The sequence below is a fragment of the Pelophylax lessonae genome (genome assembly GCF_965119305.1).
Source record: "Pelophylax lessonae genome assembly, chromosome: 10".
Taxonomy (NCBI): Eukaryota; Metazoa; Chordata; class Amphibia; order Anura; family Ranidae; genus Pelophylax; species Pelophylax lessonae.
The window spans coordinates 97,062,783-97,077,202 of NC_138777.1; the positions used below are offsets into that span (position 1 = coordinate 97,062,783).

Genomic DNA, 14,420 nt, shown 5'->3' on the forward strand with positions numbered 1-14,420 from the left:
TGTCCTATTATGTCTTCTATGGAGGGCGACCCTTTTGCTTTTTTGCAGGGGTCTAATAGTTGGTCCTTTGGTGAACCTTTGGCCGGCGTCTCCTTGTGGGACTGAGGTCGGCGGCCACCCCTCCTTGTTATGTTTTCAGGGTGAGCTTAGTATATAGCGACCCTACTGGGTCTGCGTCCACGCACTTCGAGTGCTCTGACAGTCAAGATGATTCCTCTTTTACTGCATATGCGCATGAAAAGGTGCTGGTGGGTGCACTGATTGTATCAGTGCGAGAAACTTTAATATGGGGGGAAGCAGCTACCGCTGCTGCATCAGAGGTGCTGGTCCCCTTGGGGCCCGCAGATCCTCTAAAGCGGCAAAGGTATTGCCTTTTTTTCCCGCCTACTGTGACAAAATTTTTGTGAGTCAGTGGAGTTGTTCTAAATGTAAAATGAACGGTTTCCCTCGAGGAGTCTCTGTTGAGTACGTGGGCACTCCCACCTGTGGTAGACTCTCAGGTCTCCAGGCTCAATAAATCCACCTTGATTCCGGTGGAGGAATCTCCGATTTTAAAAGATCCTTTTGACAGAAGGGCCGGGACTTTGGTCTGCCACATGTTTACGATGGCTGGTTCGGTCCTTAGGCCGGTGTTCGCCATAGCTTTGGTTTTCTGACTTTTCCGAGTGGGCAAAGCTTTTGCGCCAGGATTTGGAGGGGGAACAGCTTCATTCTGCCTTTGTGGGGCTTGTGGATTAGTTGGTTCAGGGGTTGCAGTTCGTCTGTGATGCCTCTCTGGATGCGGCTCCCTTCGTTTCTGGGCTGTCCATGACCGCAATGATCCTTCGGCGCATGATATGGCTTAACTGCTGGTCTGCTAACCGGACTTCCAGAAAGCCTTAAGTTATCTTCCCTGTAGGAAATCGCCTGTTCGGAGTCTACCTAGAAAGACCTCCTCCGGAGGTTCCATGAGGACCTGGTCTGGTAGGCCGAGAGCGGGTCCTTCCAGAACTCCCCTCACCTGTATCTGGGGTGGGGGAGGAAGTCTACGCTTCTTTCCGGACCTGTGGACCTCCCTGATTCAAGACAAGTGGGTTCACAAGCTGATTCGGTCTGGCTACAAGATCGAGTTTTAGGTCTTCTCCTCCAGAGGTTTTTTTCCTTCCAACCTGTATTTATCCCCAGACCGCCTTCGAGGTCTCTTAGGGGCGGTGCAAGACTTGCTACTACGGTACAAGGGGTGATTGTTCCGGTCTCAGAATCAGAACGTTTTGTTTCTTGGGTTTTATTCGAACACGTTTGCAGGTCCCAGGAAGGAAAACGAGGTACCTCCAATCTTGGACTCCCTACATCAGGGGGATCTTCTGGCTTCTATTGATATTAAGGACGCTTACCTTCATATTCCGTTATGTTGGTCATCCACACTTCCTCTGCTTGGCTGTTGGCAAGGAGCAATATCAAGAGGTCTCACCTCAACCTCTCAGCTTTTCGCAAGTGTTGGCCCCGGTGTTGTCATTGTTGCGCCAGCGGGGGATTGTGGTACTGGAGTACTTGGATGATCTTCTTCTGCGAGCAGAGTCTCCAACTGCTCTGAAGGACAACCGGGAGATTACTGTGTGGACTCTGCAGGAGTTTGATTGGAAAGTAAATTTACAGGTATTGGCTCTGGTTCCGTCCACCTAGTTGGACTATCTGGGTCTGTTCTGGACTCTGCCTCAGCCACGGTGTTCCTTTCATGGGACGAGTTCCAAAATCTGTCCACATGAGATCTCTGCAAAGAGTGATTCTTGCCATGTGGGGTAAGAATCCACAGTCTGTAGACATTCTGATCCTGTTGAGCCAGGGTAGGAGAGGGTCGCTAATGGGTGGCTTCGCTCTCCAGCGCTTCAACAAGGTAAATCTTGCTTCCCCTGTACTGGATGGTGGTCACCACGGATGCCAGCCTGTCCGAGTGGGGTGGTGTTTTTTGGCACGTATTGGGCTCAGGGGGTCTGGACTCTGGAAGGTGTTTCATCAGTTGTGTCTCCGGTGCGGAACTCCCTAGTTGGTCCTGTTGGCCTTTTGTCTCAACAGGAAGGTGCTTAGGTTTTTGGCACAGTCTCTGGATCCTTTGGCCAATGCCACAGACACACTGGTGGCTCCTTTGGAACCGGTATCATCTGATATACATCTTTCCTCTTCTAGAACTTCTGCCAAGACTCCTGCATGGGCTCGAAGCAGGAAGGGATTACGGCCATCCTAGTGGCCCACGATTGGCCATGCCGGTCTTGGTACGCAGATCTGATATGGTTGATCGTCTCTGCTCCTTGGAGACTTCCTCTTAAAGGAGATCTGTTGGCTCTAGGGCCAATCTTCCATCTTGCTTTACAGTCGCTGGCTTTAGTGGCTTTGCTGTCGGAAGCCAGGTGCTGAAGGCTAGAGGGTTGTCTGAATCGATGATTTGCACACTGCTGCTAGCTAGTAAATCTACTTCTAGGTAGATTTACCATCGCGTTTGAAGAGCGTACTTTGCGAAATGTGAATCTCTTCACTCCTGCTCCTTTTTGGCTTTCCTCCAACGAGGTTTTGAGCAGCGTCTGGCCTTGGGTACCATCAAGGGTCAGGTTTAGCCTCAGCAGTTTTCTTTCATTGTCTCTTGGCTACGCTTTCTGTGGTTATTCGTCACTTGGCTCTTCCAGTGCAGTCTCCATTGTGGGATCTCAACTTGGTACTGGCGGTTCTTTAGTAACCGCTGTTGGAAAATATTTGCGAGATTGTCCCAGAAGGTAGCTTTCTTGGTGGCTTTTTCTTCTGCAGGTAGGGTGTCGGAGATGGCAGCTTGTTTTGTCGTTCACCTTAATTGGTGGTTCACTGAGATAAAGTGGTGATTCATCCCTGCCAGTCGTTCCTTCCCAAGGACGTCTGTGGTTTCCATTTAAATAAAGGCATTGTGAAATAACAGATTGATATAAAATAGATAAATAGATTGCCTTACCTTCTTTGGATGTGGTTCAGGCAATCGGTGTACCTGACAGCGACTGAGTCTTTCCAAAAATCGGATTCCCTATTTGTCCCTACGGATGGACCCTGTAAGGGGCTGGCCGGGTCTGCTGCAACCATTTTCAGATGGATTAGGCAGACGGTGGTGCAGGCCTATTCCATTAAGGGTCAGGATCCTCCTTTCCCTGTTAAGGCGCATTCTACAAGGGCGCTTAGTGCCTCTTGGGCCTTACGTCATCAGGCGTCAGTGGTGCAGGTTTGCAAGGCGGATACCTGGTCGTCCGTGCATACTTTCACAACATTTTATAAGGTGGATGTGCTGGCATCTGCAGATGCTTCTTTTGGCCGCAATGGTTTGCAGGCTGCTGTTGGAGAGGATTAGTCCTCTTTAAGGGTGTACTTTTTTGTCAGGTGAGGTCCAGTTGTTCCTGATAAAGCACCTGTTTTACCTGGTTGGCTACGTTTAGCCTATGGGAAGTATGTTTATTGCTGTGTTCTTCCCACCCCTCATGTTGACACTGCTTTGGGACATCCCAAGGGTCAAGAAGATATGGAGCTGTGTCTGTCAATGAACAAAAGAGAACTGGATTTTTGTCTTACTGTAAAATCCTTTTCTCTGATGTTCACGGACACAGCACCCACCCCTCTAATGAGTTGGATTATATGTTCTTCTGACACTGCTTGTTACAAAACTGAAGACCTGTAGCAGGAAGTGGGAGGTATACCCCCTGGGACTGCCCTATAGGCATAGTCCAACTTTTTTCCGCCTGGTGTCCTACACCTGTAGGGGAGGGCGCAGCATAAACCTAAGGGTCAAGAACATATGGAGTTGGAGACATGCAAAAATCTGGAATATTGCTGCACTCCTTGGTAACTTTATTGAAGTATTAAAATTAGGGATGCACAGAAAATGAAAATTCTGGACCGAAACAGAAACCGAAAATTCAGGATGTCCTTGGCTGAAAACCGAAAATTACTTTTTTTTCCCCCCAAATGATTTTAAAATAGTTACAGCCTGTATATAGATGCTCCTGGCACTATATACCTGTCCCATAGCTGCATTATACAGGTATAGTGCCAGGGGGTAGCTAAGTATAGGGAAACGATGCACATCATAACACATAATATGTTGTCACTCACTGCTCCCCTCAGATAGCAGGTTGACTCCTGGTTCTGCTCCTGTCCTTCCTATCCGCAGCGGCCATACAGTAGAAGATGGAGGGAGGAGGTGGGTGGAGCCAGAGAGTCAGTAATAGGCGCGGAGGAGGAAGATACTCCTCCGCTCTGCATGCTGGGTCCTCTTCTAGGCCTCACTTTCCTCCTCGGGACTGTGACATCACTGGTTGCTAGACGCCAGGCGGCTGGCATTTCTAACAACCAGTCTAGCACAGGGCGGGCGAGGAGGTACAAATGGTGGGTCTCGGGAGCCGGCCGTGACCGGTCACACACCATATATGTTAAAGTGAAAGCTGCTGCTGTGGCAGCCATTAATTTTCGGCATATATGACCCGTTTTTTGCTGAAATGGGATAGGGCCATTTTCGGCCTAAAATTTTGGTTTTCCCAAATTTCGGTGCACCACTTATTAAAATCACATCACAGGTATGACAGGAACATAAAATGTAATGCATTTCGCACTAAAGTCAGCGCTTACTCAAACCTCATATATACATACGTTGCATGAAATATATATATATATATATATATGTATAATACAAGTAAGCATGGTATGGCAATTAAGCAATTGAACAATTAACCAATACATCAATTAAAGATGCACTCCCACTACACTATTGTGAGTCAATGCTTGTAACAACTCACGCAATTTTTTATGTGGACCTCCGCTGCGGAAGTCAACCACTCAGTAATGAAGCTATGTTTATCAATGTTAGGTTTGGTGATACAGGCTACAATAACCTCACAGTGAGACCTTTAGCAGAGAAAACAATTTAGAATCAAGGCAGTATACTTGCTGTTTGCTGTATTAATGCTGTAGTCAGCAGATGTTGTAGTTCACTGTTCTGCCAGTAGATGCCGCAGTGATCCTAGTACTGGTGTGAGAGAAGGGAGGACGGATGGCAGTCCAAGTGGTGACAGAGAAAAGAACGGCTTGCGGGAGCTGCTCCTCGGCGTCTGCTGTGTTGCTGAGATGCCAGGAATTTGAAGTTGGCGCCTTAAGTTGCGGATGGGCGGAGTCACGTGATATGCCGATGGATCCACGAACCGGCGCATGGAATGTGGAGAGGTAAGTCTGTTACAATGCTCCTTGCCTTTCCATACTAACATGTCATATGAAACATGAATAAAAAAAAAATAAAAAAAATCACAAACAAAACAAGCCACAGAAATCTCCTCCAACCCATCGCCCACCAACACAGATCCAGCAGCCACTGCTGGATGACCGTGCAGGAGAGCACAGGAAACGAAAAAGTGAGCCAACTACAGCAGGACACCCTCATAAAAAGTGCACATAATACAACAATGTGAGGGATACACATAATGTTGTTGTCTCCTCTGGCAGGCTGTGTGGCTAACCAGCCATTCACAGCAGGCCAGACATACAATGATGACCCATAACCACTTAATGGAACAGTTTGGAAAACAAAAAAATATGTTAGACGAAATAGAGTGTTCCAAAATTTCAAAATTAGACAAAAGAATAAAAAAAAAAAAACATATGAATAAAAGATCAAAGAAAGATCAAAATAATCCAACAAAAAACAGACCCCTGGGAACCCCATACACAAAAGGTACAGTTGGGCAAAGAAAATATATGGAGTTGTGTCCATCAATGGACATCAGAGAAAAGGATTTTACGGTAAGACAAAAATCCAGTTTTTACATAGAAACAAAAATCTAGGCTTATTATTTCCCACAACTTTCAGTTAATATCTTTTTAAGTGTGCATTGAAAAAACTAAAATTCTCCTTCTAACTGTATTTACTTACACACAAGAGAACCTTACTGTTTTTTTTTTTTTTTTTTCCTACTAGCAGCACATCCATTGAGCAAGTCCACTCAACGGTTATCTAGGTTCATGTAGTACAGGTTCGTAAAGCAGTGTTAAACCCCAAAACAAACATTTTATATATTGTGTAGCGTATCGATTCCTAAATAGTAGTTGTAGTTTTATTATTTCACTTTGTCACCTGCTAATCCTGCTGCATCTGTGAAGCAAAAGTAGCAGTTAAAAGGTTGGGACAAACCATTTAACCCTGTCAGGGAGCCTTCAATGGTCGGCTTTTTTTTCACTGATGTAAAAAACTGTAGCTTTAGCTGCTTAAAGCGAAGCTCTGCTTGTTTTCCTCCACCCCCCTCCGCTGTCACATTTTGCACCTTTCAGGGGGAGCAGATACTTGTCAACCCCAGGTTCCCGCTCCCACTTCCAAGTAAGATCATCGCAATCGTTGTGCGGTGATCTACGTAAGATGCCAGTGCCTGCACACAGAGTTGATGGACAGATTGGCTTGGGGTGCTGACATTGTGGGCTCCCTGAACAGGCAAGTGTCCTTGTATAAAAGTCAGTATTTGTAGCTGCTGACTTTTAATTTCTCCCCCAGGCTGGAACTTTTCTTAAAATTTTGTTAGCTAGAGTTCAGCTGCATTGAACACTACCCTCTTCCCAGATTGACCAAATTGCTTCTCCAGTAGTTAGTAAAGAAAACAAATGCAGCCACCACTTTTAAGAATTGGTAAACTGCAACAAATTACTTTTTTGTTTTTGGATTTAATACCGCTTTAAAAATCTGCTGGCAAACTTTGCATACATAGTTGGCTTACCCATTCAGGTACACATTTAGTTCTTATGGCAGCTTCTTTATGCCGTTCTTATGTTTTAGGTCGTGGTTATGGAAGGTACCAACAGCACTGGTAGAAAATTTGTTGCTTCCAAGCTTTATGAGGTAAGAATACAGGCTAACAATAATGCACATTTTATCATTGACTGATCTCTGATAGCAAAATGTCCTCTGATAACTATTGTTACTCTGATTACAAAGTTTATTTATAAAGGTAATGGCTGGCCCAACTCCTCACACCTTGTGTCTAACTATTGATTATTCAGACTGCCTTTCCTGCTTGGGAACATGTTTGACTTTTTTCTTCACAAAGTCTGTAACTGGCTTTATTACTTCCACTTATTATACCCGGCTATTCAGCTTGCCTGTCATGCCCAGAAACCAGTTACAGGGCACAGGAAGGGCAATCTAGCTTTCCTTTTGTGCATGTGCTGGATTACTTTTTTGAAAATAGGTTTGCTTAACAATTACCCCTTTCACTGACATTGATGTAAGGCATACAGACCTACAGAACCATTTCCAGCTGGCCATCAGCTGCATTTCCCACTCTGCTGTAAGGTCATTGGGCGTTCAGTAAACATGAACTTTTTTCAGAATGATTCTCATGACTCTGCCAAATAAATGGATAGCTATGATCAGCTGCTAATAAGTCGCTAATCATAGCAATTCATTTTAAAAATGGCGCCCTCTTCGCTGCTGTTCCTGCTATGTCCCGCCACAATTATTACAATCATCCTCCCTACTGGGCACTGGTAAAAAATAAAATCCTGTGTCCTCCAATCTCCTCCTTTTCTTCCCACTACTGCAGGGGAGACCGCAGGCTGTGAGGGTGAGAAGCGGCAGATCCTGTCACATGTGGTTGTCGGAAAAAAACTTCAATCTCCCCTGCACAGCCCGCTATCTATGCTGTGTCCGCTGATTCAGACATCAGACCCCTAATATTTCACTAAAACCCCCCTTCCCCCAGGAGTATATACCTTCCCCCAGGAGTATAAATAAATTATTAAAGTAAAAACAAAGTTAAAAGGAACAATTCCCTATTCTTTGTGATTTGGGAACATGCATGCCACAGCACACAAAAAACGGGCTGCTTTTATTGCTAATGGCTCCCCAAGGCACCTTGCTGGCACTTGTGTTGTAGTGCACTGTGACGCATGGTAATTTATTACTATGAATTGTAGTGCATCATTTAACCGCAATTTTTGGCTTCCCTAATTCAACACATATTAATGCACTTGAAAATGCAAGTCAGTGCGCACATACTGGTGTCTGTTGTGCACATGTTCTGTCGTGTGTTGTTAAAACTTATATATTTTTTGTTTTTTTAATTTAAAAATAATAATAATAATAATATAACTCAATGAGCGGCATCAGTAGTTTTTTTTTTTAGCAAAAGTGATATTTTGAAAAACATTTGCACAACCATTATGGAACCTAAAAAATCAGTAGCATTTTCTATTTATTCTACCTGTCCTGTGCTTTCAGAAAATGTATGGTTTGGGGGGGTCTTCTACAAACTCTGAAAACTAAGTGAAAAATAAAAAAAACAAGGGGAAAAAAATCTAAAAAATGATATGGCCACCTATGTTTAAAAGTGGAGTGCAGGCCCTGGCAGCAAAAGGGTTAACGGAATTTTACCCTGAGTCATATTAAGCAAAAATAGTATTAAATACTGTATATTTATTGTGCAAAATATTGTCCTCTCAAAATGATTTCTTTCATTTCAGGGAGTGCCACTCCCATTTTATCAGGCAACAGAGGATTTGGAAGGTAAGCACTCAAAGCTGTACAGTGTATAGGGTAGGTCCTTCTCAAAATGGGATATCGGTGGAATGTCCTGGTTATGCTTTGTAATTGTACAGCAAAAGTAATTGTACTGCCTTTTACTTTGGTGTATTTAATATAAAACTACAGGTAAAACACTATGCGTGTCACTAAAAAGGCAAAACTTTTTATTTTGGATAGAGTGGAGAAGAATTACAATCAGGCTTTATTGCTGTCGGTGCCCTCATTAGGAGATTCACCCTCTCTATTTGTCCTGTTTACTGTCATCATTGAAAGTAAAAGAAAATCCCACATTTTGGGTTGAAATCAGAACAGTAATATAGGGGCAATCTTCTAATGGGGTCACTAGTTCTGGTGACACCCCATGATTAACTCACTGTGGAGGGGTTTTCTCTCACTTCATGTTTTGGCTATGGGACAGGAAGTGAAATCTCCCCATTGAGACACAAATGTAAAAAAAAAAAAAAAACTGACGGGTTATAACCTTACCTTGCGCTATCCAAAGGTTTGAAAAAATGCTTTGCCTTTAGTTACATTTTTAAAGTGATTGTAAAGGCTTGTTTTTAAAATAACAAACAGATCTATACTTACCCGCTCTTGGCAAAATTGGTGCGCAGAGTAGCCCCAAACCTCTTCTGGGGTTCTGCACACCTGCAGTCTTGCCCCTGAGCCAGGCTCTGTGTGTCCATAGACTCACACAGTTTGGCTCGGCGCAGCCCCCCCGCCCTCTCTTTCCTCACAGGATTTCACTGACAGCAGTAGGAGCCAGTTGCTCCCACTGCCGCCTCTGTCCTATGAATGCAGCAAGAGAGAGGAGAGAGCCGCTACAAATGGCACAGTGCTGGAGTGAGTGAGGACACAGGTAAGTATTTGGTGGGGGAAGTGGGGAGTAATACAAATGCTGGGAACATTTTTTTTTTGCCTTAATGCAGAGACTGCATTAGCCACTTATGGACCGCCCACCGTGTATTTATGTCGCTACTTTGAGGTTAAACAACAGGTTATGGCAGCAGATAGATGCCATAACCCCGGTATTTTTTTAAACGGGGGTGGCCTGCTTTGACATAAGTGGTCCCAGCGGCGGCCGAGGTGCTGATTTTAACTTGTAAACAACAAGTGTCAGAAATAGGCTTGGTCCTATATTGGTTAAGGTAAAACATGGCTAGCCTTTACAACTACTTTAAGTTGTATACATTTAAAGTTACCTTACCTGTATTTATCGGTATATAACACGCACCTTCATTTTAGAAAAGAAGTTTCAGGAAAGAAAGATTTTAAACAATTAAAAATAATAGTACATAGCCCCTTTCATTATATAGCCTTTATGCATTTACGGTTTACATTGTATGGCCAGGCATTTTCACACTGTCAGGAATAGTCTATGAGCTACTCGAATGCTCATCAGTGCCCTGGTAGTTCATTGAGAACTGCAAGCTGACGGCCTCAAAGGCTTTACGGAACTCTGTGAATGAATGACGTGGGCAGGCGGAGCCCCACACGAATGTGTTTTTAAAAAAAAAAAAAAAATGTTACAGCAAGTGGAGGGAGAAGATCCCCCCTTGTCACTGTCACAATGGGGGTAGCTGCATCTGTTACATTTTACATATTGAATATGGGTGTAACATGTTACAAAAGGTGAACTTATCCTTTAAACCTTCCCTGAAGGCATATCTGTAGCTTGCAATTAAAATCAGAAAAGATATTTAACATGCACATAAACTGATATGTATCTTGAGTGGCAATTACCTTCATGTTAGATCCTGGAGAAATGTAGCTGGTGATTCTCTAGGCTTAGCTCTGGGAATAATGAACTAAACCTATACTGTACATACTGTCACACTTTATTGTTGTAAAAGATTTTGTTTTTAAAAATATAGAATTTATGCTTTGAAACTTTAGGGTTACGGTCCCAAAAACACTCAACTGCCAACTAACCTACATGCTTGTTTTTGGATTGTGGTGAGCATCGAGAGCAAACTCATGTAGACACTGGGGAAACATACAAAATACATGCACATATTGTACATATTATATTACACATTAATCCATGTTATTGCACATATTGTGCAACAACGCAGAACTGCAAGGCATGCGTGCCAACAGCTTGGCCATTGTGTTATTTGAAGTGGTTTTAAACCTCAGACATAAAATATGAATCCAAGACAAAGAGAGAGAGAAGACCAAGCGCCAATCTAAGTGTAGCAATAAAGTCAATTTAATAGCAATTTAAAAGAATATTACTCACAAGCGAGCGTAAAAAACAGGCATCTCAATAAGTATGGGGCATCTGGGCACTGTTCATCCAGGGTGTCATTCAGGATCCCTTGTGGAGCTGGCGCTGTGGGGGATGAGCGGCGATCTCCTGTTGTGAGGCAGGGGACGTGCAGATCCTTCAGCGGCGGTGTAGCAGCCTCCACCACGGCCTGAAGAAGGAGCGCATGCTCCGCAGCGCGTCGCCGTTCTACACACCAGCATACCCAGGAAGTGATGTCATAGCCCTCCGACCCAGGGACCCACGCTGCTACACCGCCGCTGAAGGATCTGCACGTCCCCTGCCTCACAATAGGAGATCGCCGCTCATCCCCCACAGCGCCAGCTCCACAAGGGATCCTGAATGACACCCTGGATGAACAGTGCCCAGATGCCCCATACTTATTGAGATGCCTGTTTTTTACGCTCGCTTGTGAGTAATATTCTTTTAAATTGCTATTAAATTGACTTTATTGCTACACTTAGATTGGCGCTTGGTCTTCTCTCTCTCTTTGTCTTGGATCCATACAGGGTTACTTCACCCTACAAAGCCTGCAGCCATCAAAGTGTTAGCAATTCCACTGGACTCTGCCATCTGCTTTTTGCCCATATCCAGATTATCGCAGCAGCTCGTGCCGTCCGATTGCGCCAATCTCCCCCCCTTTTTTCTGCATAAAATATGAACAAAGCATATCCCTTTGTAATGTATACTTGTATCAATTAAGAGCAAAAAGTGTCACTTTTGTCTGTTGCTTTGTTCATCTGCGATCAGCATCAGTTACTTCTGGCAAGTTTTCCTGACACCAAGAGTAAAAAGGTGACGAGTGGGAGCTCCAGCAGATTGACAGCTTCAGCTCTGTTCCTGTTCCGAGGGGGTGTGTCCCTTCCCTCCAATCAGAGTTCTCTAACTCCAGCTCTCCGCTCTCTTTTTTTTTTCCTGAACTCTCAGACAAGTTTTATAAATGTAGCTCTTTGAATAGATGTAGAGAAGAGAAGACTGCAGATAGACAGGTACAGCTTTATGGAGGAGGATTTGTTTAATCTCTATACATCACCTGAGGCCAGTCACTTCACTGGGTATATTGAAGGGTTTACAACCACATTAAGGAATTTAGGTCAAAAATCGCCTTAACCCAAACTGTTCACACCATTCATTTGTCTTTTGTATTGTACGTTTTTCTATCCTCTGTTTCATTTGGATATGTAATAAATGTATGATCATTTCTGAACCTCTTTAAAAGCTTGTTATCTGAGAAGTGCTTATTGAGCCAAGGCGATCCAAACTATTTTTCTCACTAACAGATGCGCCCACTGGAAGCACTGGATAAACTGTGTGTTCTGGCAACAGAATGGGAACTTCCCATTATGCTCTCCAGACAAAATTAAGTCAGGCTTAGCGTCAGGGCTTCCTTTGATTGGCTGAGAGAGAGAGAGAGTGGGGCAGATGACATGACAATCTCCACCCCTGCCAACTAGAGGATGCTCTGTATTAATTGATGAAATGCAAATCTCCCAGATGAATGGCTGGGAAGCACTTAGCCTGACTCAAAACAAACAAAGAACTAGGGGGCACACCCTGAACATGCATTTCTAAAGCTGGTTCAGCTATGAAGCAAGCAACATGCATATTTACAGAGAATAGCGCACACATGCAAAAGAAATGACTATAAAATAAAAAGGCAATCAATAAATAGAAATGGGGATTTAGTCCCACCATATGGCCGTATCGTGCTCATGCCCACCACTACGTCAAAGTACCCCAGTGTCAGTGGATCCTACACTATCCATAAAAAGGATGAATCCAGCCTCTCTAAACCATTGGAGATACTTACTCCTTACTGGGAGAGATGTGCAACTGCACTATAAGGGACTCCTCCTTAGCCTGACTCAGTTTTGTTTGGGGAGCAGAATGGGAAACTCCTATTTTCCTAAACGTCTTTCAGGACAGCACCTGAGAGTGGTTCCTCCCACTTGCCAACAGGAAACACCACTTCCACCAAACTTTAAAAGGAGGCTTATCCCCCTCATCTCATTAGTTTTTGTGTTTCCTCTGGCAGGGGAACACCTAGTGGGGGAGTCAGGAGCTCTTAGGTGCTTTCATGAAAGACCAGGCTTCCTACTCCACTGTATTTGTTTTTTCTCAAAGAGAGCCCCTTCCTCCCTCACTACATCTGAACTGGCTGTTGGATGGGCTCCTACTCCCTCTTTGGTGCTCAGGGAGAGCCTGTACTGCGCCATGGACACCGCTCCTAGGCAGTGGTGGACATTTGTTTCCTGAAGTCCTGCCTGCCAGTCTGGATGCGCAGGTACCGCCGCCATTTTTTTGGTTGGCAGAGTGGAGACTCGTCTTGCCGGAAGTGAGGTACCTGGCAAGGGCGAGGAAAACGCGCAGAGGGTGGAGCGGATCTGGTGCCTATATCCGGTGTTCCTAGCCACACACGGACGCTGTAGCACCACTATAGAAAGCTCGGTCGCGGCAGCAAGTGGGACAGGCACCAGCAAAGCCCAGGTAAGGGGTTGTGTGAACTTGCCCTGATTACTGTGGGGTTTTTCTCTCTTTTGCCCCTGGTGGCTTGGGCCTCTCTGGACACATGGAGTTTTGTTTATACTACCTGTGCACCTGTGGAGAAGTTAGGTTGACTCACTGGGATGGTTTGTCTTGTGTTTTTTTTCTCGTTATGGCAGGCTAAGACCTGGCGATTGAAAAGAAACGTTCTTCATGCAAAGTTACCTGAGGGTTGGAAGAAAACACCATGTCAAACATGCATTGATTCCCTGGTTAAGGAGGAAGCTCTGTCTGCATGCAGTGATTTGATTGCATCTGTTAAAAAAGAGCTTGGATGCTATCATTCAATCTTTTCGCTTTTCATTAACAAACCCATCCTTGATTCAGCCATCTAACCCACAATCCTCTCAGGGCTCACAATTAATCCCTGGAGCGGAGGTTGAAGTGGGTCCTCCTGCCCAAAAGAGTGACATTTCCCCTCATTCCAAAGAACTACTCGCGCATCTACAATTCAAAGCCCTCCCTTTGGGCCTTCCATCCGCCCCACGGATTTTTACAGAAGTATTGGCAGAAACCCTTCCCCCCTCTCTGCCTACAAGGAGTTGCAGTGATCTTGTATCTGGATGCCCTCCTCCTCTTTTCCCTTTCCAGGGAAAAATTGCAAAAAGACCTGGGCAAGGCCCGCAGTCATTTGGAAACCTTGGGTTGGATTGTGAACCTTCAAAATCAAACTTCAGTCTGGCTCCGCTAGTACAGTTTCTGGGTTACTAGATAAGTTCAGTAGAGCAAAGAATCTACCTTCCGAAAGAGAAGAAAAAAAAGTCCAGAATGTAATAGCTATGCACAAATCAGAAGATGTCGGTCAGAAAGGTTATGTCAATGACCTTGTCAAAGGGCTTACTATGGTCCTTTCTGATTGAGCGAAGAGTGGCGACAGATGCCAGCATGAGGGGATGGGGGGTCCACTGGGATCAGAATCTGGCACAAGGAGTTTTGTCCCGAGCCGAGGCAATGAAGTCCTCAAATTGGAGAGAGTTAAAGGCAGTAACCTTAGCATTGGCTGCCTTCTCTCCAAACTTCCAGGGGGTCCCATGTGCACATTTTATTAGACAAAGCCACTACCAT

General features: G+C 44.7%; 1 protein-coding gene across 2 annotated transcripts in view; it reads left to right on the top strand.

The window, feature by feature from the left end:
• POLA2 (DNA polymerase alpha 2, accessory subunit) overlaps positions 1-14,420 on the top strand; it is a 146,616-nt gene that overhangs the window by 76,286 nt on the left and 55,910 nt on the right. For both annotated transcript variants that reach the window (XM_082270916.1, XM_082270917.1), the window contains exons 10-11: positions 6,797-6,859; positions 8,482-8,524. In XM_082270916.1, the coding sequence (XP_082127042.1) occupies positions 6,797-6,859; positions 8,482-8,524 (106 nt within the window). The remainder of the gene's footprint in view (positions 1-6,796; positions 6,860-8,481; positions 8,525-14,420) is intronic.